This window comes from Sorex araneus, chromosome 3 (genome assembly GCF_027595985.1).
Source record: "Sorex araneus isolate mSorAra2 chromosome 3, mSorAra2.pri, whole genome shotgun sequence".
NCBI lineage: Eukaryota > Metazoa > Chordata > Mammalia > Eulipotyphla > Soricidae > Sorex > Sorex araneus.
In genome coordinates this window covers 134,330,632-134,355,953 of record NC_073304.1, presented here as the reverse complement: position 1 = coordinate 134,355,953, position 25,322 = coordinate 134,330,632, and the positions used below count along the sequence as shown (strand labels likewise).

At 39.3% G+C, this 25,322-nt stretch overlaps 1 protein-coding gene across 1 annotated transcript in view; it reads left to right on the top strand.

Moving 5' to 3' along the window:
* The window catches only part of ESF1 (ESF1 nucleolar pre-rRNA processing protein homolog), an 83,260-nt gene that overhangs the window by 28,123 nt on the left and 29,815 nt on the right, over window positions 1-25,322 (top strand). The window contains exon 9 of the mRNA XM_004610915.2: window positions 6,827-6,988. Within this exon, the coding sequence (XP_004610972.2) occupies window positions 6,827-6,988 (162 nt within the window). The remainder of the gene's footprint in view (window positions 1-6,826; window positions 6,989-25,322) is intronic.

Sequence of the window (25,322 nt, the reverse complement as noted above, 5' to 3'; positions counted from 1 at the left end):
GATACCACTCTATGCCTTTTGATGGAAGAGTTTAGTCCATTGATTTAGGGATATTTTGATATAAAGGACTGTATTACCATTTTACTGTGTAGAGTTGTTGCTTATATATTTGGATAGTTTACTTATATGGTTTATATAAGTGGCTTTTCAGTGGTTCAGTCAGGGCCAGTTTGGTTACCACAAATATCACCTGCTTGTTTGTCTAAGAATGGTTTTATCCCTCCATTCCATCTAAATGGGTAGTGGACTCTAGATTGAAAGTTTCTTTCATTCATTAATTTGAATATGTCATTCTACTCTTTTCTCTCCTCTGCCATTTTATATGGGAGTTCTGTTGTGAATCTTATGTTACTAACCTTATATTTAAGATTTTTCTTCTCTTGCTGCTTTAAAAAGTTTGTCTCTTTGTTTTGTGCCATTTTGATTACTAATATGTCTTCGTGTTGTTCTGTTTGGGTCTATTTTTTGACTTTTTGGTCTCTGCAGGGAAGTTCTCAGCTAATATCTCTCCCACCACTCATTCTTCCCCTTTTCCTTTTTCCTCACCTTCTGGTATTCCTATAATTCTTCCTGTCTTTGTTCATTAAGTACCTTACAGTTTCTTCCATTTTTTTGTTTCTCTGTTCTTTTTCCATTTCCCTATCACTGCTGGCCCGTATTTTGTTTTCAAGTTTGTCTATATGGTTCTCCCTGTGTGAGATTGTTACTATGGCTTGCTGGTGTGTTCTTTAACTCCTTCATTTCCATTTATATGGAACTTCTTGTCCTCTAAAAGAGTTCTTCTGTGAGTTGGTTGACTTTCTCATTTAATGATATGTTTAATTTAACTGGTGTTTGTTTAATCTCTGTTTCCAGTGCAGTGAGTGTTGATTTTAAGTTCTCATCGACCATGCTCAAGTGTTTTAAATGGGCCTGGGGACTTGCCTGGATTTTTGTTTCTATCTGCAGCTGCATCTGAGTTCCTTAGTGTCCTCATTGTTGTTCAAGCTTTGTACAAGTTAATTGGAGATTTAGATTCCCAGTCAGTTAAGGACTGATCTGTTAGGTTGTTTATACTAGACAGCTAACAGTACTACATCTGCTGTTCAGGTTATTTTCCGTAGCATTCATTGTTGTTTGAGTTTGCCCCTCCAAAAGTATTGGCAAATTACTCATTGTCGTTAACTCAGATTTAAAGCAGCAAATAATCTCTGAAGTAGGAATTTCCCACTTCTCACCTGCCCCCAGTATAAGAGATACAGGTAATAATGTGAGGTTTAGAGGTTCGAGTGTGTTTCTGGACAAAGCCTGGCCCAGGGGCCAGGTCTGACGGCACAGCAGCAGGATGGATCCCTGGGTGTCCTGGTGTATGTCTGTGCCGAGTATTAGGGTGAGGAGGGGCTAGCTTAACTTTTTAAGTAGTAGTCCTTTTTTTTCCTTTTTGGCTATATACTCTTTATAAAAGATTTTCCATTTGGATGTGTATTGCCTTTATAACATAAATTTCAAATTGAATCCTTTTTTTTTCTAGTGTTGTTACAGTACCATTATACCTTTTTTATTATTTTTTTTATTAAATCACCATGAATTACAAAGTTACAAAGTTATGCATGATTGAGTTTTAGGCATAAAATGTTCAAGCACCAATTTCCTCACAAATGTCTACTTCTCTCACCAGTATCTCCAGTTCCCTGCTGCCCTGCAGCCTGCCTCTTTGGCAGGCACTGTCCCCTTTTTCTTTTTTCCATTTAGGCACTGTGCTTTATAGTACTGTTACTAAAGGTATTTATCGTGCATTACTTTACCTTCCTGAAGCACCCAGTTCTGGTCTAGAGTGGAAATTTCCCTGTCTGTCATTGCTATAGTAGTCCCTTCTTGGTCCTACCAGCCATTAAACATTAATTGTTTAAAAACTTATGACCTATTTAACAAATGGTGCTGGCACAACTGGACAACCACATGCAAAAAAATGGGTTTAGACCTTGACCTGACACCATGCACAAAAGTCAGATCAAAATGGATTAAAGACCTCAACATTAGACCACAAACCATAAGGTACATTGAAGACAAGGTCGGCGAAACCCTCCACGATATTGAAGATAAAGGTATCTTCAAAGGTGACACGGAACTAAGCAATCTAGTAAAAACAGAGATCAACAAATGGGACTACATTAAACTAAAAAGCTTCTGCACCGCAAGAGATACAGTGACCAGAATCCAACGACTATCCACAGAATGGGAAAGGATATTTACACAATACCCATCAGATAAGGGGTTGATATCAAAGGTATATAAAGCACTGGTTGAACTCTACAAGAAGAAAACATCCAACCCCATCAAAAAATGGGGCGAAGAAATGAACAGAAACTTTACCAAGGAAGAAATACGAATGGCCAAAAGGCACATGAAAAAGTGCTCTGCATCACTAATCATCAGAGAGATGCAGATCAAAACAACTTTGAGATACCACCTCACACCACAGAGACTAGCACACATCCAAAAGAACAAAAGCAACCGCTGTTGGAGAGGATGTGGGGAGAAAGGGACCCTTCTTCACTGCTGGTGGGAATGCCGACTGGTTCAGCCCTTCTGGAAAACAATATGGACGACTCTCAAAAAATTAGATATTGAATTCCCATTTGACCCAGCAATACCACTGCTGGGAATATATCCCAGAGAGGCAAAAAAGTACAATCGAAACAACATCTGCACATGTATGTTCATCGCAGCACTGTTTACAATAGCCAGAATCTGGAAAAAACCCGAATGCCCCAGAACGGATGACTGGTTGAGGAAACTTTGGTACATCTATACAATGGAATACTATGCAGCTGTTAGAAAAAAGGAGGTCAAGAATTTTGTAGTCAAGTGGATGGGCATGAAAAGTTTCATGCTGAGTGAAATGAGTCAGAAAGAGAGAGACAGACATAGAAAGATTGCACTCATCTATGGTATATAGAATAACAGAGTGGGAGACTAACACCCAAGAACTGTAGAAATAAGTACCAGGAGGTTGACTCCATGGCTTCGAGGCTGGCCTCACGTTCCGGGGAAAGGTCAACTCAGAGAAGCGATCACCAACTACATTGTAGTCGAAGGCCATGTGGGGGAAGGGAGTTGCGGGCTGAATGAGGGCTAGAGACTGAGCACAGCGGCCACTCAACACCTTTATTGCAAACCACAACAGCTAATTAGAGAGAGAAAACAGAAGGGAATGCCTTGCCACAGTGGCAGGGTGGGGTGGGGGGGAGATGGGATTGGGGAGGGTGGGAGGGACACTGGGTTTACGGGTGGTGGAGAATGGGCACTGGTGAAGGGATGGGTTCCAAACTTTGTATGAGGGAAGTATAAGCACAAAAGTGTATAAATCTGTAACTGTACCCTCACGGTGATTCTCTAATTAAAAATAAATAAATTTAAAAAAAAAAAATTTATGACCTATAATTTCTTTCATACAGTTGACGATTTCTTAACTTTTTTCATTAAGCCTTTTTAGGGATTTAATTATCTTTGAAAATGTGTGTCATTTGTAGTGTTAGTTACGTTAGACTAAAAAAACCTCACACTTCTTAAGACCTCAGTGATTGTTGCATTTTATTATATTTATTAACCATCATTATTAGTATCATTATGTGGGGGATTCAACAAGTGAGTGAATATTTTATTTCTGATGTGCTCAGAATAGTCAGATCCTTTTGTTTTGTTTTGGGGCGGGGCCATACCCTGCGGTGCTCAGTACTCCTGGCTTTGATGGACCCAGGCCACTCCTGCCAAGGCTGCAAGGCGGTACTGGGGATTAAACCCAGGTTGGCTACATGCCAACCAAACGCCCTACCTGCTGTACTATATCCCCAGCCCCATCATTTAGCTCTTTCCTTAAAATTCTGGTTAGTTTTCCTTTACTACCCTAAGATAAAATAGAGAATATTCTATATATATTCCTGAAGATTAGTTTCAAATTGGTTTCTTTGGTTTAGGATATATGAGCTAAATTTTCATTACTGATACCTAGACAGCTGGTACTGTGGAAAAGTAAGCATTTTTTTTTTCAATATATTTTTAACATAGTCTTCTGGTTTCAGATCCTGACTTCACCACATTGTGAAGTTTGTATAGCCTAAGTCTTATGCCTTATCATTCCATTGTTATGAAATGAGTATTATTTAGTGGCTACCTCCTTATTGAGATGATTAAGATAATGTATATAAAGTACTTAGAATACGGCTTCATCAGACATTTTTACAGCTAAGCATTTTAAAGCTTTTTGCCTTTATAATTTTTTAAAATATGCATTTTCTTCAGTATTTAAGCTGTTAAAACTTACTTTAATATTTAATATAGTGCCTTTGGTAGGTACATTAGAAAATTTAAATACAATTGTTGGACTGGAGTGATAGCACAGTGGGTAGGGCGTTTGTCTTGCATGTGGCCGACCCGGGTTCGATTCCTCCATCCCCCTTGGAGCTCCATCCCCCTTGGAGAACCTGGCAAACTACCAAGAGTATCCCGGCCACACGGCAGAGCCTGGCAAGCTCCTCATGCCATATTCGATATGCCAAAAACAGTAACAACAACAGTAAAACGTCTCACCATGGAGACGTTACTGGTGCCTGCTTGAGCAAATCAATGAACAGTGGGACGATAGTGCTACAGTTGTTAGTAAATGTTTATAAATACATTATATGCTGGTGTTTATAAGAGCTCATAGTACGTCTTTTTACTGCTAAATTATTTTTTCACCTCTTATGTAACACTAAGACTTTCACAAATTTTGCTCTTAAATTGGGAAAAAGTAGACCTACATGAATTATCCCACATTTTAGAGCTTTAGAAAGTAAAATTTTAGCACTGGAAAAAATCAATTTAAAGTAGGCCATCAGAGACTTACCACTAAAATTTCAACCTGGAAGGAACTTGCTTCTAATTATGTTTTCAGAAGTAAGCTTTTAATAGAAAGAAATACATTGCCATTTTTGTTAATGTGTTCCTGATGTTTTATTCATTGAATTATGGGATACATGACAGAATTCCATCCAACATTATTATTGTGGCACAAAGCACAAACAGGAAAAAAATGAATTTCAGCTGTTTGAGTGAAAATGTAAAAGTGTGATAGGATGGAAAGAATGTCCTGGACGACTTTTTATTCATTTAGAGAAAGAAACTATAAAAACATTTACTTAACTGATTTTCTTTCCATATCACCTTTTCAGCTAAAAAGACAGTCTTAATATTAATATTTCATAGCTAAATGCTTAATGGTAGACATTTTCAGTGACTAGTTACCCGTACCTTATAAAGAGAGGGTCTTCATTATGCTACTTCTGAATTTTTTTTTCTAGGGGACATTTAGTCAATACAGCGTTTGCATGTTTTATATTAAACTCAGGCTCTTAATTTATGTTTCTGACTTGGAGAATTACAGAGCAAACAAACTTTTTATGTATGCGTTTTCTTTGGTATTTCTTACCCATGAATGTAATACTCTTTTGTACTCCATTTATTTTAGGAGTAAAATAAGGAATAGAAAATCTTTTAAGAATCATTAGAAAATGAATTTTCCCACATTAGGAAATTAATTGAATTAACATCTAATTTATCATTTTTCTTCTTATACATTGATGACATCTTAAGAATGGATGTGCTCCGCTGAAAGTAGACTAGAGACTGTGCATGATGGCCTCTCAATACCCCTGTTGCGTACTGCAACACCCAAAAGGAGAGAGAGAGAGAACAAATTGGAATGCTCTGCCACAGAGGTGGAGTGGGGTGGGGGATGGGATGGGGGGTAGGAGGGATACTGGGTTCATAAGTGGTGGAGAATGGATACTGGTGGAGGGATGGGCATGAGGGTAAAACAAGCACGAAAATGTGTGAATCTGTAACTGTACCCTCACTGTGACTCACTAATTTAAAAAATCAATAAATTATTAAAAAAATGGATGTGCATCATGAAGTGAAGCACTCATTCTTTGTTTTGGGTTACAAGCTGTTTCCTCCACCTATCTCTTCAGCATGATAAAGTCACATGTCATATATATTCTAGCAGTACTTAACAGCCTCTATTAATTGATTATAAATTTTAAGATCCTATGCTAGAGGGTGCAGGACATAACAAAAAATGAAATGCTATCCCAGCAATGTTCCTTTTTAAGAAGTAAAAGAAATATGAAGGGAGCTGGAGCAATAGCACAGCAGGTAGGTCATTTGCCTTGCACGCAGCCAACCCAGAGTTCGAGTCCCAGCATTCCATATGGTCCCCTGAGCACTACCAGGAGTAATTTCTCAGTGTGGAGCCAGGAGTAACACCTGTGCATTGCTGGGTGTGACCCAAAAAGGGAAAAAAAAAGGAAGAATTATGAAGATGTTACATCCCTGCAAATTATTTTGAAATACGGATTTTAATGAAAAGGGAGATCTGGGATTGAAGAGATAGTGCAGCAGGTGGGGCTCTTGCCTTGCATGCAGCCAGCCCAATTCTATCTCTGGTACCATATATCACTCTCTGAGCACCACATGACCACTGACCACAGAACCAGGAGTAAACAATGAGCAAAGCCAGGTGTGGCCCAAAAACCATGATGGTGATGATTGTGGTGGGCGGGGTGATGGTGGTAGTGGGAGATCTCCAGGTATATTTCTAAAACTACTTGTGTGGGAACTGACATTTATTATAAACAAGGTCTAATTCGTTTAATAGCAAGATATTGTAAGTTTGATTTTGATGATCTTTTGTTGCCATATATCTGATAACGTCTTTTAGAATAGTGATGGAGTGGTTATAAGATATCAACACCAGAGTTAGAAAAGAATTATTTTTCTGTATTAAATTGATTTTTTTTATTAGATGATAATAAAGTGAATGAAGAAGACAATGGACAAGCAAAGAAAACTCAGAAAGATGATGAAGAACAAATTGCTAAATACAAGCAGCTGTTGCAGGTTATACAAGAAAAAGAAAAGAAAGGAAAAGAAAATGATATGGAAATGGAAATTAAGTGGGTCCCAGGTAAGAATTATATACTAGCTAAATGTTTGCTTATTCTTTTAATCTTAAGGTGTTGAATACATGTTTACTAAGAAGGGAGAGATAACATAAAGGAATGTCTTAGTAAAGAAGTTAGCATGAATTTTCACATAGCATTAATTCACTCAGGACTAGCATTTTAAATTCTTGCCAGTTTATTCTTGATTGATTTTGTTTTATCAGCTCCAATTTACTTCTGTCCATTTGTGACAGTAGATCCTTCTTATATTTGATTCTAGTATTCTAGGATATGGAAATTTGAATAGAATACAGCTGCTCTATGTTCTAAAGTCACTAAACTTTTTAAAATACATAATTTATAAGTGGACATTTCTTTTACGACCACTAATAAACTTTCGTGGCTAGTATTACTTCGCTAGCACAGTAATGTAATAGGTTTTCCTCACATTTTTTCTGTGAATATTTAAAAGGATTGCATAGTAACTGTCTTCTGTAACTGCCTTGAAGGGTTCAATAGTAGTTTCAAAACTGTACTGTTGTATTAGTACAATGCACTGTAGCAGTCTTCATCGATTTGCTCGAGCAGGCACCAGTAACACCTCCATTCATCTCTCGCATGCTAGTGTAGCCCAATGGCGTCTTCTCACTCCAGGAACACGAAGTGAGGCTTGGTATTGTTACTGTTTTTGGCATATCAAATACGCCACAGGTAGCTTGCCAGGCTCTGCCGTGTGGGCGGGATACTCTCGGTAGCTTGCCAGAATCTCCAAGAGGGGTGGAGCCTGCATCACTCTCTTCCAGGAGTTTTGTTTTGTACTCTTGGATCTTGGCCATTGATGAGATTACATGGTACCAGGGACAGTTTGTGAGTGTGACTGCCAAGCTACTGGAAAATGGGGGATCTGGGTGGACGAGGCCCAGTTCCAATCTGAGCAGGCTTGGAGATCTCAACCACGGGTCCCACATACCTGGGTTCCTCTGTCCATTTCTTCATGGGTGAGACTTGTCCCAACATGTGGAGAGTGGCCTTGAGCATGGCTGTGGCTGGGTTCTGGAGGTTTTCGGCTGCCAGGGCTCTGCTTGGGGCAGGGAGGGAAACTCCACCTGTCCCCTTCCGAGGTGCCCTGGTGAAGACAGCCTGGCGCAGGGGCAGGAGATTAGTATTATACTAATTGAAATAATGTCAGAGCTAAACAAGAGGCAAGTTAGGATAAAAGCTAAGATAAAGCCAAGATTGTTTTCTAGCATTTGCAGTCTTTCTTTTTTTTTTTTTTTTTAATTTTTTTTATTGAATCACCAAGTGGAGGGTTACATAGTTCTCAGGATTATGTCAGTTATACAATACTCAAACACCCTTCCCTTCACCAGTGCCCATCTTCCATCACCAACCCCCCGAGTATATCTGCCGCCCCCTCCCACCTCCCCAGTCCCCACCCTTGTACGTGATAAGTTTCACTTTGTTTACGCTTTATCTCGATTACATTCCATGTTTCAACACACAACTCACTACCGTTGCTGGGGTTTCCCCCCAAAAAGAAAAAGACAGTCCTATTGCCAAGGAGGCATTTGATAGTTCTCCATTGCTAAGAATATAGAGATATTAAGTCCCGCTGTTTGTTACATAACTTTTCTTTTTCCCCCTTGCCCCGCGCCACTGAGTTCACGCCTGTTTAGTAATCGCCACGCTGTCTGACAAAGGGAAAAAAAACCGAAGAGGATGGTTATTTCCCGTCATCAGCCGGCGTGGGGCTCTGGCTTAGTTGATAGTCTAGTAGAGTGTCTGCAAGCAGTTTCTGGAACCAAAGGTCTTGCGCTGGTATCGGCTCCGGCTCGAGATTCCACCAGCGTCCCGCTGTTCCATGTACATAATTTTTCCCCTTATATCCCATTCCCACGCCACCAGGTCTGTTTGCTTAATGGACATCACACTATGTTTGACACCACGCCGCGTTTCTTCCTGAGAAAGAAGGATATTTCTTCTCAGCCGGCTTGGAGATATAGCTTAGTTCAGTCTAGAGAGATGGCTACCACTTTGATTGCCTTCAATATTTCAACAAAAGACTTACTATTCTTGTTAGGATCTCCCACAAAAGTCCGACCCATTAAGAAGGAACCATTACATATTGCTGATACTAAGATGACATTAGGTCACACGGCCGCAGCAGCGACCACACGGTTTTGGGTTTCTGTATAAAGTCCAGGGAAAATTCTGCCTGAAATTCTATCACTACAATCTTTTACCCTTTTATGGTGCTCATAAGATGGGAAAACCTAGAGAAATACCGGCCCCCCGCATGGGCGGAAGTGGGAAAGCTCCCTTGTCCTCCTCAGTCATACTGGGGCTGCGGGCGCGGCGAAGTGGGAAAGCCCACGTGGCTGCACTCTCTTTAAGTGTTCAATGTGGGCGGAGACCGGTACTTCCCCGCCCTCGATCTCCCGCCAGCCACGCCGCGCATTTGGGTGCGTCTCTCCATTTTGTGCCCAGAGAAGTGGGGTGGAGGCTGTGCTGTGCTCAGGAGAGGTTGAAGGAGAGAGAGAGAGATAAAAAAAAAAAGAGAGAGAAACGCCGGGCCCCCGCACGGGGGGCCTGGCGGAAACATTCAAGTCACATACTGCAGGTTGCTGGCGGGCTGCTGGTGTCCAAAGCAGCTCCCTTGTCTTCCTCAGTCATACTGGGGCTGCGGGCGCGGCGAAGTGGGCATTTTCAGTTTTTCATTAGTCCTGGGCAAATTACCATGCATCTCTGCAACCAGCATTATTTTTGCAATTGTTACAGAAAATTGCATCTGTATATTTTAAAGCTAAGTATCATTTTTGACAAGTAATCAGTTCTTTAGCTCCAGTTTATTTTTAAATAAAAGAATATTTGTAATAATATTTCTTAAAAATTAAATATTCTTCTATATACAGTTATTTCTTTGAATCAGTATGTTTTTGCACTGGTAATAAAATGTTCCTATAGAAATACTGTATTATATTGTAAGAGATTTTAGGTACTTGGCTTTGTAGACAGTGGTGATAAGGAAAAGTAAAATTTAATGTTATTGAAGTAATGACTGAGTAATTTATTTTGTAGAAGATAAGTCTCAAAATTGACTTGATCACTGTTTTCAAGTACTTCAGATATAACTATGTAAACAAAAACTAAATCTCTCTTACATCAGTGCTTTTGCCACTGGATAAAAGTTGAAGGAAGAGGGTAGAGTACAGTGGGTAGAGCACTTGCCTTGTACGAGGCTGACCTGTATTTCGTCCCTGGCATCCAGTATGGTCCCCAAGATGTCACCAAGAATAATTCCTGAGTGCAGAGCCAGGAGTAACTTCAGAGTATTGCCGAGTATGACCCGAAGCAAAAAATAACAAAGAAGAACAATGTCAAAGGAAGGTAGATTTCAGTGTACTATAAAGAGGAAGTGTATTTCATTCGAATTGCCATGCATAAGAACAAAGTCTGTTTTAACGGGCTGTGCTACCTTTGTATGTGAAGGTCACAGTAAGGCTGTATAACCATATCACTCCAGAATATTTGTGAAGAAATTTCTTACTTGAGGTTCTTCACTTAGTAATTTCAATAATTGTTGGATTCTGCCTTTGAATTCTGTAATTATGGTATGTTGTAACAATACCTTAATTCTAAGAATGTTCTTACTCAGAAAATATTTTAAGTTACTATATTAATATTACATTTCATTTTTATTGAGGTAAATTGGTGGTATGTTTGGCAATATTTTTGTAAACTAAACTAATACCCCTCAAATACATCCCAGTGGACCTCTTCTACCCTTTCAGTCGATTCCAGTTTCCTGAGTCTCCTTGGGAGTCTACCTCAGATTTGTGGTCAGAATCTAAGGCTTATATTGGACTGTATTATTGTATCACTGTCATCCCATTGTTCATCAGTTTGCTCGAGCAGGCACCAGTAATGTCTCCATTGTGAGACTTGTTATGTTTTTAGGCATATCGAATACGCCACAGGGAGCTTGTCAGGCTCTGCTGTGCGGGCGGAATACTCTCGGTAGCTTGCCGGGCTCTTCGAGAGGGATGAAGAAATTGAGCCCGGTGTGCAAGGCAAACGCCCTACCCGCTGTGCTATTGTTCCAGCCCTATAATGGACATTTTTCTTTTCTCTCACTATGTTTCTTTATATACCAGAGATGAGTGAGATCATCTGTTACTGGTTTTTCTCCTTCTGACTAATTTTTTTCTTTTTTTGTTACAATTTATTTTATAAAGTCTCCAATCTATTCATGTTGTATCACATGGCAGGATTTTATCTTTTCTAGTGAGCTGAGTAGTATTCCAGTAAGAATATATATATATTTTTTTAAAAATACAATATAAATTCATATATATGTGTGTGTATTTTAAATTCATCTGCCATCAGGCACTTTGATTTGTTTGCAGTTCTTGACTAATCAGTAAATAGTGCTGCAGGTTCAACATGTCTTTTAAATTAGTGTTCTTAGGATACATACCTAGTTGGATCTTAAGGTCGTTCTCTATAACTTTTTTTTTGAGAAATCTTCATGCTGTTTTCTGTAAGAGCTGAACTAGTTTACATCCTTAGAAATGGTGAATGTAAAGATTTATTTTCCTCTACACCCTTGCTAGGACTTGTTATTTCTGACTCCTTGGTACTGTTGTTTTCTAGAAGTGTGAGACTGTAACACTGTGGGCGGATGGTGGGAAGAAGACAGTTATACTAAACACCTGGCAGTGCTCAGGGCTTCAGGGCTAACCCCTGGCTCAACATAATGAAGCTTTATGCAACACATTTTTCTTGGGATAGACCTCAGCTTGCCATGGCATGTCCTTAAAGCTTCTTATAGTGTGTTAATGAATAATATTTGTAATATTTGTTACTTAGTGATTTTGGTATTTTGGTACCAAGGTCAATAGGAGCTGTTCCTTCTTTGAACAGCACATTTTTATTTTGAGCCTCCCCCTCCCCCACCCCCATGCTTCAGTCCACAGCTGGCAGTGCTTAAGGGTAATTCCTTTCTGTACGTTTAGCAGTCACCCTGACAGTGCTCAGGTTACCATATGGGGCACCAAGGATTGAACCCGGGTCAGCAGTTTTCGAGGGAAGTGTCCTACCCACCATACTACCACTCTGGCCTTATCTTGACTTTTTATTTGTTGATTTTTATGGTGTCATAAAATACTTTGGACAAGTGAAATGAAAACCTATCATGTATAATTTCACTCCCCTAATTCTACCACTGAGTGATCAAGTAGATTGTGGTTTAATTTTATAGTTTCTCTATTGCTGAATATTTCTACTCTTTGACTATAGTAAACCTTTGGTTTTGGAAAGCAAGGTGACCTAAGACTGTTTCCCATCCCATATTCACAATACCAATACTTTCTGACATCTACTTTCGTCACAAGTCAAATAATTGGTACTTCCAAGAAGTTTTATTTCTCTCCCATCCTTTCCCTTCATTGCTCTTGTGATATAGAAGCCTACTTGTCCCGCCTGTATTCCATTGTGGTGCTTGTGGGAACTCACATGTAGCAGTTCACGTTCATAGTTGTGGTGTTGGTCCATATTCTGATATAGTACTCCAGGGAGTCACACCCCTTTCGGTGCAGTGCTTGTACACCACGTGGCCAATTTATGGCCAGAAATTCCTTGCAATGTCAGAATCATAGCCAGCAGAGCTGGGAGACACAAATAGCTGTTAGGACCTTTGTGGAGTGCATGAAACAACACTAGGGATTGAAGTTGGACCATTGTGTTTGTAAGGCAGGCATGCTAAGCCACTGAACTATCCCTAGAACCTTTCAAAAGAAATTTTTTCAGCAGTGATTTTTTTTTCCTTCTCTCCTCCATTTTAAAATTGTTTCTGTTCCTGTGAGGACTAGTAGAAAGCAATCGGATCAAACAGAGAAGCTCACTAACTAGATACTAATGGAACTTTCTCTCACAGTATACTTTCTTATGCTGTGGATCAATTTCTGTTTCTCATAAACTACTAAAAGCTACCACTGTTGCTGTCAAAACCTGAAAAGTTAAATCTCAGAGGTCAGACATTTAGGATATTATAAATAATCTATATAGCTTTTTCCATATTTTAAAATTTTCCCCATAGCATAGCTTTCCCGAAATCTAATTACTATGAAGAGCACAGATATTTTTATGTCATAAAGTTGCTGCCAAATTGCTTTCCAAAAGAATTATACCAGCTAAAAATGCTTCTGCGATGAATAAAAGTACAAGCTTCAAGAAGTTATCAACAATTTTGTATAAGTATATATATTTTTTTAGTTAAGTAATGAAGAAAAATTGATATTTGACATATAAAGCACTTTTAAAAGCCTTTGTTCTATGGTATTTTCAAAAGTCCCACATGAGGTATGGTTACTGATTAATTCTTGGAGTATGAGTGCACATACTTAGGTGCATGTATGTGGTTAGATATAAAGTCTTATTAGATTTGTTTAATAAAATAAATGCAGAATATTTTTTAGGATCTCTTTTTACTCAAGGTGAAAAACGACACTATTAATACATTTTGCTTAAGTTGAGATATTTATAAAAGTGCCTTAGCAACTACACAGTCTTAGTCATGTCACAGCTTTTTTTTTTTTTTTTTAAGAAATATGTCCAGGGAACAGGAGATAGTATAGTGATCAAGGTGTAGTACTGGACCTCGGTTCAATCTCCTGGACTCCATGGCCATCTGAGCATTAGTAGGTATCTCTGGATGCCCTCGAGCATCACGGGGTATGTTTGGAAACCTCTCCCACACATACACACACACAGTACTTTCCTTGGGCCCTAGTATTGATTCTCTTTCCCAGTTTCCTCCAGTTGTGACCCCACCTCACCCCATCCCTGCCCCCAAAGCCCTCTGAGCAGTGTTTGGATGGGCCCACTTTCCACACACCAATAAAGAAAGAAATCTGTGTCCTAGTTACAATTACCTTAAGACTTAAGTGATGTTATACTTCAGTGAACCACAGAGGGTCAGTATGAGATTAAATTATACAGAACGTAAGTATACTTAATAACTAACACGTGTTGAGGCTTGCTTAGCAGTTATGGTATTTTAAAAGGAAATTTACTTTAGACTTTTAAAATTTTGTATTTCTTTACATTGTATTATTCAGAATAGTAATAGCTGGTGTTTTCTTTTTCACTGTTGTTTTCTGACTGTGGGGCCACACCTGGTATTGCTCAGGGCTTACTGCTGTCTCTGTGTTTAGGGATCACTCCTGGCAGGCTTGCAGGATCATGTGGGATTCTGGGGATCAAACCTAGGTCTGCCACATAAAAGGCAAACCCCTACCTATTGTGCTGTCACTCTGGTCCAAGTGGTTTGATTCTTACGGGCAGTATTAAGAGAGGCAGGTAACAGGAATATGGCTGTAACAACTAGAACTAACACTTGTTGTAATTAAAGTACTTAGTAGGAATGTGATAATAAAGCCTATTAGGATTATAAGTTAAAATGTTGAATTATAAAATTTATAATTGATGCTGTAATCATCATCTTTACATAAATGGAGTAGCTTGTCAGTTCTCATTGTGTTCCCAAAATGGTATCCTGCCTACTTAGATAAATAGGTAAGGTAAAACAGTATGATTAGGATTATTGCTTTTTATCAAAGAATGTGCCTCATATGATTTTTATTTATAATTATAAAACTAAAATTATATAAAATATGATCAGTTTGTCTCACATGTAAACTTTCCCTATATTAATAGTTATATTTATATACATAATAATTATGCAAACTGCATATAAATAATGTTGCATACATTTTTCATAATTAGAGAATTATATCTATATTATCATCTTAAGAAAGATAAGCTAGGATATAAATACTCTCTTTTTTGGGTTTGTGTGTGTGTGGCTTGAAAGTCACTGATGAGAGGCTGCTGAGATAGCTCTGTGAGTTAAATGCATACTTTGCATACAGGAGACCCAGATTTGATCCCGGCACTGCATAGTGTACAGAGCACCACTGGGAATATCTCCCAAGCACAGAGCTAAGAGTAGCCTCTGAGTACTACGTGCGTGTGGCAAAAAAGGGGGAAAAGTCACTGATAAAGAGGACACTAATCTTGTCCTACTTGGCATCCTTCGTCTCCCAACTTTTCTTCAGTAACTTTATATAAGTATATAAATCCTTAACCTCATTGATTTTTATTTCAGTGCAGAAGTCAGGTTACTCTCTAGTAAAGAAGATATTTGAGAAGAGAAAAACTAGGTTGTGTACCTTAAAGACAAGATTGTAGAAACAGAAAATAGCAAACAGATGTCCTTGATGTTCTAGTTTATCTGTCATATGTGAAAAATAGCCAGAGTAAATGAAGATGTGATCAGGGAGATAATATGGAATCAGATCATGAAGGGTTTTGTAGCCATTTTAAGGATATGATCTGGGGCTGGAGCAATAGCACAGTGGGTAGGGCGTTTGCCTTGCACGCTGCCAACCTGGGTTCAATTTCCAGCATCCTATATGGTCCGCCAAGCACATCCAGGAATAATTCTAAAGTGCATGAGCCAGGAGTAACCCCTGTGCATCACTGGGTGTGACCCCCTCCCCCCTCCAAAAAAAAGGATTTTTTGATCTATTTCTCTACATGAGCTGTATGAAATAATGAAGATAGTGGATTGAACAGTTTTACAGAACCGTAATAATTGTCTTTTATTCACATGTTAAGTTTAAGTTACATCTAGGTAGATATTGAAATGACATACCAAGAATTAGTGGCTGTTGAGTTTAGTGTTCAGGAAAGAAGTAGATAAGAAATTTGGAACTTCGCTGAGTATATCTCTGAAAGTAAAGAACTCTTTTCTAAAAGAACTGATCTCTAAATCACTTTGGCATATAAAGGTCGAGGCAAGAGCATTTGGGGGAAGCTGTGTATTTCGACTGGGCTATCAGTACCATGTACTTTGGAGTTGTTGCACAGCCTCATATGCGGCTGCATGCCCCAGCAGCTGTATCACTACAGTGACTCAGCACCATGGCGTCTCGGAGTATCAGGTTTGAAATGGCGGTTGCTCTCTGAGATGGATTGTGCAACTGGGCCTGAATTCAGTGTGAATGGAAGCAAGTGTGGGTGAGTAGAGCACTGGGTTTTCCCACAGGGCAGGGAGTCTGCCTGCCTCATCCCAAGAGGGCGACAGTAATCTGGGCCTGGAGACCAGGTCTACTAGTTTCAGTGCAGTGATAACTTCTCTCCCCTTTGATCCATTTTGATTTGTTTTTTTAATTATTATTATTATTATTATTATTATTATGCTGTTTGAGAATCAAACCCAAGGCCTCATAATGCAAGGCAAAGGCTGTATGCAATATTCACATCCCTGGTCCCTCAGTGGTGAGGGAGGAAGGGGGAATCTTAAGCACAGAGACTTCTTTGTCATATATCTATAATCATTGTATTACTCTTATGCAGAAATAAAATATTTGAATCAGCTAAGCATTTATTTTGTAGAGCACCCCAGCATCAGACATCTCAGTTTTCATACATAGCAGAACCTGTGCATTATTTTCTTTTGGCTGTGTCTCTAGTTTCATTTATTGCCAGTATGTCCATTATTTTAAGTATATCCACACACAAAAAAAATTTTCTTCAGAATTTCTTAATACCCAGATGTTTAAAATTTTTAGTTGACTTTAAGGAGAGCATTAAATAGAAAACTTGAATGTAAAAAATAACTCAAACGAACTTGACATTTATTTCGTATTTAGGTGATAAGAAAATAGTCCACGATATACTCTCAAAACTTGGATGTGTTCAAGTATATTCATGTATCTAAGTGGCTAGAATTTGGTAACTTTATGAACACTCCTTCCTTGAAGTGTTAATCATCTAGTTCAAAGATTTTCATGTAAAGTCTTTCTAAGTCAATAGCTGAAACTTTTTACTGTGTAAACAAACATTTATAAACTACCTCTGAGTTACTTGTGAAATATGTGGTAAAAATGAGAAGCAGTGGGGACAGGGATTGATCAGCAGCAAAAATTCCTGCTTGGCAAGTGTGAGGTTGTGAGTTTGAGAGCTCGTTTCAAAGTTTTTGGTAAAAGAACACAGCTGCCTGTATATCCCTGGGCCATGTGGAGCACTGAGGGAGGCTGGGGACACCACCAAGCTAGCCAGATCAGCCAGTCAGTGCTGGCAATGACAGTGTGACCAATGTGACAGTCAGATTGTCCTCACATCCAAGGTTGTGAATTTGATACCAGGTGCTGTCTGTATGCACCTAGCACAATCCCTGTAGTCTTATCTTCTGCAGTCGTGTGCGATCTCCAGTACACAACCTGCAATTAAAGTGTATGATTCCTAGGGGCCGGAGAGTTACTGTAGCAGGTAAGGTGCTTATTTTGAGCGAGGCCAGCCTGGATTCAATCCCCTGCATTCCATATGGTCCCAGAGTACTGCCAGGAGTGATTCCTGAGTGCAGAGCCAGGAGTAATCCCTTAGTATTGCCAGGTGTGTTCACAAAACAAAACAAAAAAGGTAACTCCAAATCCTTACAACAATAAAGGGAAGTTGTGGGGAGAAGCAATTTTATATATATATATATGTATATATATATATATATACATACATATATATACATATATAAGAAGCAGCAGCTAGGTTTATCAAAACATATCAGTAGAATATTTAGCAAGTAGAATTGCCATTAAGTTTCTTGGAATTTTTGGATTGTTTTATCAATTATTTTATTAATACTTTTTTATTAAAAAGTTTGTCCAGAATCTTACAAAAACCCAGAGATATGGTTTAAGATATAAAATGCACACACTTTTATCTGTGTGCTGAATTGCACCTGAACACTACCTAGGTGTAGCCCTGGCCACTCATCACTACCTTCTATCTGGTCCACCACCACAAGAGAAACCTTAAAAATAAGTTTCAGAGATGAATCAAGATGACAGACAAGACTTATCCCTGAAAGTGAAAGATAAGCTCAGAAAAGGACCAGGTGAGCCCAGGTTATCCCTTAAGTACAAGGCACATGTGAAGCCTTTGATTCTATTCCTGCACAGTATAGCTCTGTTGACAGATGTATCTCTGGCCTCTGGAGTATCACAGGTTGTGGTCTCCACAACAAAAGCAACAAAGATGATACTGCTGGAATAGCAATTCCCTCACAGAGAAAGGTAGTAGGAGATGTTGGAGAGGACTTTGAAAATCATCTTTAGTGTATCCACTTGCTTTGCATGCAAAGTGAGTGCTCTTTGGCCCTGACTGAAGTCGAACCCCATATTTCCTAAATCACTTTTTTCCTGTCTGCATCCTCCTGAATGAGTTGGGTTGCAGAATGTACAGAACAGAACAAGACCACAGCAGTGGCAGATTAAGTGCAAATTTGCAAATTGTAGAATAGAGAAGAATGAAGTTGCAACTTCTCGCTCAGATATGAGCATCCCCTTGGGAAACTTGACTACTAAATTGTAACCTCCCTGCTGCCTCATTTCTCTTTTGTTAAGGCTTAATCTTCAGTCATCTAAATTGTCTTAACTGTGCCAGTAGATAAATTAATCTCTGATCCTTGATAAAAAATTTTCATATTACATCCTAAACCTGGGCTGGAGCGATAGCACAGCGGTTGGGCTTTCGCCTTTCACGCGGCCAACCCGAGTTCGATTCCTCCGCCCCTCTCGGAGAGCCGGGCAAGCTACCGAGAGTATTGAGCCCGCGCGGCAGAGCCTGGCAAGCTACCCGTGCGTATTGGATATGCCAAAAACAGTAACAATAAGTCTCTCAATGAGAGACGTTACTGGTGCCCGCTCGAACAAATCGATGAGCAACGGGATGACAGTGACAGATCCTAAACCTACAGTTCTAATCAGAGACCTGCGTAGCAAGCCAATGTAAGCAACAGCCACTCAATTTAGCACACATCCTTTTGCTATAAATTAAACGCAGTGAAAGATACATTTCATTTCTGGAATTGCCAGCATCCTAACTTGGGAAGTATAATTCCTTCCTTTTATTTGATGAGGAGGACTCTCTCTCTCTCTCTCTCTCTCTCTCTCTCTCTCTCTCTCTCTCTCTCTCTCTCTCTCTCTCTCTCTCTCTCTCTCTCTCTCTCTCTCTTCCCCCCCCGCCTTCCTTCCTCCCTCCCTCTCCTCCCCCTATCTTCTTTCTCTCTCACACACAAACACTATTTCTTTTCTTTAATAAGCTTCCTTCCCTCCCACCCTCTCCCCTCATCCCTCATAAAAAAAGTACTTCTTTAAAAAAATTAAAAATAAAATGAAGAATCGCTACTTTGTCAATAATGATAAAACAAAACTAAAATTCAGGAAAAAGTTCAAATTAAGTGGAATTCTAAGCAACCTGCCTGAAGAAGAATTAAAAGTTATAACAATATTAAGTAATTAGGAAAACAATAGATACATAATGTAATGTAACAAAGATAGGGAAACTTTTTTAAAAAGGACCTTCACAGTTTAATAATTATCAGATTAAATTAGTCAAATTAAAGAGTACATTGAAGGGATTTGACTTTACACAGGAACGGTAGGGTTTGTCATTTGGAATGTATTTTAGTGGAATAAATACAAACTATACAGTTAGAAAAAAAGAATTGTAAAGTGTGGTAACTAAGGCCCGTATGAGACTATATCAGAAGGAAAAAATATTCTCATTTTAAGGGTTCTAGGAAGTAAATAAGGGGTCAAGACTTATTTGAAGACACAATAGCCAAGAACTTGTCTAATTTGAGAAAGGAACAAAACTTCCAAAATCAGTGATCCAAAGCATCCTGATGAAAATAAACCCAGACAGAAATGTCTCAAGACATAATTCAAGATCACTATACTTCAAACATCTAGGCAACACCAAATTACATATAAAGGAACCCTACAAAATTAGGTGTAGACTTTTCTGGGATCATGAAGTATAGAATGGAGTGATACAAGCAAGATACGAGATGTTCTGAAGGAAAAGGATTTTCAACTGCAAACGGCCTATCCTGCCAGATTATCATAGAGGGTCAGAGAAGGATTAAGGAATGTCATAGATAAACCAAAGTAGTTCATCACTAACAAACTAGCCTTGCAAGAAAGATTAGAGGGTCTCACAAAATGGGAAGAAATTTCACCTGGCAGTGGAAAGATACCAAACTTTAAGGGTGATTGCAATAAAATTGTGGCCCACTAAGCAGAATGTAAGAATGACCCATCTAACAGGCCACAGGTCTAGAACTTTATATAGAAACCTTAGGGAAATCTTTTTTTTTTCCTCATAAAGTTGTTCACAGTAATGGACTACACTCAACAAACACTTTGACACCAGTCCCACCATCACACCCTCCCACCACCGTTATCTTGAATTTCCCCCCACCACTCAAACCCACTGAACAGGCAGATGCTAAATAATTCATTTGTATTGCCCGCTATGAACAACATAGGATGTCAAGCGCTCCTAGAAATCTAAAATTTTAGATAATTAGGGTCTGGAGAAATCTCTGCAACAAGCTGCTTGGTTCTAAGATTATTTTTTGTGTCTCTGGATCATGGCCATTAATGAGTTTAAATAGTCAACAGAGGCAGCTCCTGGTGTGACATCCAGGGTCCCATGGGGACAGGGAGATGGGAGGAGCCGGTCCATCCCCCATCCCATGAGGCCTGGAGTTTGCTGTCACTAATCCTTAGGGCAATCTTAAAATCTGTGAAAGAAAAAGTATGGTATTAGAAGAGAAATAACATAATAAGTTGATGTTATTTATAAGTAGAGAAAAAAAATGTGAAAAATAAAGTACAGTAACAGCGTGAAAATATTCTTAAAAGGATAAAATGGTAATATTTGTTTCAGTAATTAGCTTAAATGGTAATGGTGTGTATTTCCCAATAAAAAATTTATGATATGAGAAAGCAAAATTCAGCATATTGTAGTCACACCTTACGTTTTGAGATAAATGGAGGCTTAAAATTTAAAAAAAAAAGAAATCCTACAAGCAAATGGTAATTTTAAAGGCAGGTATAGGGGCCTGGGAGATGCCTCAGAAGGCTGGAGAGCCTCCTCTGCTTACAGGAGGCCTGGGTGTAAGAGTTAAATCAGTCAGGACTTTGCAGTCTGTGTGTGTGTGTTGTGTGTACCAAAAGTAGAAGAAACAGAATATGTTAAAGCAATTATTTATACTAATGCATTTATATTAGGGTTTTTTAGTTTTTTAACACAACTGTGAATAGATAACAAAACAGAAGTAATAGATAATTGTAGCACTATAGCACTGTTGTAGCACTGTCGTCCCGTTTTTCATCGATTTGCTCGAGCAGACACCAGTCATTGTGAGACTTGTTATTACTGTTTTTGGCATATCATATACGCCATGGGGATCTTGCCAGGCTCTGCCATGCAGGCAGGATACTCTTGGTAGCTTGCCCGGCTCTCCGAGAGGGATGGAGGAATCAAACCCAGGACAGCTGCTGCAAGGCAAACGCCCTACCCGCTGTGCTATCGCTCCAGCCCTAACAAAGCTGGGTGGCACAGGTAATCCTCAATGCTGCGGGACCCAAGGAGCATCTTATCCTTGAGCCCCTGCATTGAACCTCTGGCCACACTAGCCAAGAACCATCTAGGCCTCCAGAGCCCCTCCCACACCCAATTTAAAAAGTACTCCACGACATGTTCAGCAGTGTTTATCGGGGCTATCTACTTAGTTTTTACAACAGCCCAAATATGGAAACAGCCCAAGTACTGAACAAAAATGGTGATGTGTACATATGCATATTTATATGAACATTCTGTGCTCAACAGATAGTATAGTGGGTAAGGTACTTGTCTTACATGTAGCTAATGTGGGTCTGGTCTCCAGCATCCCTATATTCTACCTTCAGGGGTTGCTTCTGAGTACAGAGCCCTCAGCACTGCTGGGTGTGGCCCTAAAACAAAAGTTCATCAATGAAATAATTGATGAACTAACCTATACATATATTCTAAGTCCTACATAATTTTGTTGTTGACATAAAATTTTCCCACACAAAAATTTAACTTCACTTCTGCACAGTGATAAAATACCTTCTTTAGGGGCATGAAACCAAGAGTTTGATCTCCAGCATTTGTGGGGAAACATGGTGTGTGATCCTGATGTCACTGTTGTTTGTAGTCCTTGGAGCCACAACAAAGTGGTGCAATCTCTGGCCATGACACAACCAACGGGACCAGGAATGGAGATCCTCTGCCTGCTTTTCCCAGTCTCCATGACCCAGAGATCACGCCCGTAAGCCACCTCCTGCTGGCACCAGATAATATCGGCATCAGCCACGTCCAGATCACACGGCTTCTTCTCTTAGAAGGGAGCATAAAATGAGGCCCCCATAACCATGCCACTGGATTCCACGCCAGGGCGCCCCAGAGTGGGGCAGGTGAGAGTCCTCCCCACCCAAGGGGCCCAGCCCCAGCAGCTGACCTCCACTACCCCACCTTTGCCACACTCCAGGCTGCTTTCCACATGCTCGGGCCAAGCCTCACGCATGAGTGAACATATTTCTGGACACATCATAAGACACTCCCTACCAATTTTTCATAATATCGTAGAGGGAAGGCATATATATATGCTTCTTGGAGAGCCCAGCAAGCTACTGAGAGTATCCCACCTGCACGGAAGAGCCTGGCGAGCTTCCCGTGGCATATTTGATATGCCAAATACAGTAACAATAACAGTCTCATTCCCCTGACCCTGAAAAGAGCCTCCAGCTGTTGGGAGACGAGTAAGGATAAGCTGCTAAAATCTCAGGGCTGGGACAAATGGAGACATTACTGGCGCCTGCTTGAGTAAATTGATGAACAATGGGATGACAGTGATACAGTGATTTTAATAGATACTAAAGTTTATATAGAATAAAAATACCTCAGATAGTTATGGCAGTCCTGAGGAAGAAAAAAGAAAAATGGAGACATCCTGTTACCTAATTTCTACCGATATTACAAAGCAAATTAAAAACACATGGATTAGTAGACTATTATGGAAGCACAGAGATGAATAAACACATTTACCAATATTTATGACAAAGGATTATGACTTTAGCAATATAAAGTTTCTTCAACAAATAACGTTAGGAAAATTGGGCATGCAAAAGAAAGTGAATCACTTTCTAGCCCTATAAATAAAAATCAGTATGGATTAAAGAATTCAGTATAAGATTTGAAGCCATAAAGAAATAGAAGATAACCTTGATGAAACATTTCCTGATGTTATCATTACAGATATTTGGATTACAGATATTTGGGAGAACTTAATCCCACTGAAAAGAAAATGAAAATACACAATTGGTACTAGATCAAATTGAAAAACTTTGGTATAGAAAAAGAAAATGTAAGCAATGAGAAGACAGCCTAGAAGATTGAAGCTCAGCTTGCATTTGATGAGGGCTTAATAATATCTTATGTATATAACGAATTTTCAAGGGCCAAGGAGATAGGTCAGTACTAGAGCATAGGCCTGACAAACTGCCAGGCCTGGAGTTTGATCCTCGGCACTGTAAGGCACCAGTGTCACTGAATATAGCCTTGTCGGCAACTGAGCACTGAAGTAACAGCTCACCTCTGGGATGAACATTGCCAAGAGTTGTTTCCCAGTCCCCCACACCACCGGGATAATTTTTTTTTCTTCTTTTTGGGTCACACCCGGTGATGCACAGGGGTTACTCCTGGCTCTGCACTCAGGAATTACCCCTGGCAGTGCTCAGGGGACCATATGGGATGCTGGGAATCGAACATAGGTCAGCCGCGCGCAAGGCAAATGCCCTACCCACTGTGCTATTGCTCCAACTCCCCACAGGGATGATTTCTTTAAATAGATCCAAAAAGACTCACTCAAAAAATGGTAGAAGGTTGGAATAGATATATCTCCAGAGAGAGTATACAAATGACTTGTTAGGCACAGAGAAAAAAATCTGCACATCACAGAAATGTAGATGAATACCAGCCAACTGCAGTGTCCTACCTGTGAGAATGACTTGCACCAAAAGTAGGAAAACAAATGTTGGAGAGGATGTGAAGGAAAATTCCTGCATTGTTAGGAAGTTAAATTGGCACTACTATCTTGGAAACATGAAGTTTCCTTAAGCTCAGGTTACCAGGTTATCCAGGATATCTGCTTTGGAGATCCAAAAAATATGAAAATATTAACAAAACGTTATGCCCATCTGAGTGTTTATTGCAGTTATTTATGGTACTTAAAATATGGAAACAACCAAAATGCCTGTTGATAATTGGATAAACTGTTGTATTTATGCAATGGAATACTACCCAATGGCTTAAAAAGGTGAAATTTTGCCATATAAAACCAAATGGAAGGATAGGTTTTAGGGAATTATATGAATCAAAATAAGCCAGAATGAAAAACGAATTTATTTTACCTGTGCATACAGTATAAAGATAAAAAATTGATATAGGCAAAAAGTGAGTTATTGTTGAGTAAGAATGAGAGTAGGAAGAGACAAGAAACCATGACTTTAAAGGTACTTTACAAAACCATTACATTGCTATTACTTCTTTGTAAAAGTGGCTTGATTTGTATCACTGTATCACTGTCCTCCCCTTGCTCATCAGTTTGCTCGAGCAGGCGCCAGTAATGTCTCCGTTTGTCCCTGTTGAATTCAGGGTCAGGGGAATGAGGCCCATTATTGTTACTGTTTTTGGCATATCAAATAAACCACGGGTTGCTTGCCAGGCTCTGCCGTGCAAGATTCTGCCAGCTTGATTTGTAATCAAATATATGTGGCCATATTTAAATATTCTCCCAGATTATTTTATGGCTCAACAATTAGTAACTAGACAATAGAAACATCTTCTGGCTGAAAAGATTTTTTTTTTAATTTATTTTATTGAATCACCATGTGGAAAGTTACAAAGTTCTCAGACTTATGTCTCCGTTATACAGTACTCAAATACCCGTCCCTTCACCCGTGCCCATATTCCACCACCAAAGACCCCAGTCTACCTCCCAACACCCGCCCCCCCACCCCCATCCCCACCTGCGTAATTGATAAATTTCACTTCATTTTCTCTTTGCCTTGATTACTTGAAAAGATTTTTTTTAAAAACCTAAAGCAAAAACTAAGTATAATTTTATATATTAGTTCCAGATAGTACTAAAATTCCTATACCTTTAAGTTTCAGATTAATTAGTCTTTTGTATTTTGCTCTCATAGGATCCCATTTAAGTATGTAAATCAATAAATGCCTTCATTGTAAGCATCTAAGATGATTCTATTAATGTGGTTCTCCAAACTCTGCATGTGTCACAAGAGTTGTGCTCTTTGCATCTGTAGTCTCTGTTTCCAGGCTTTTTTCACTTTGCCTTAGATTTACAGTCTGCCTAAAAACAAGTTCAAGAGAGCTTGTTGTGTGTATTGTTTGCCCACAGCC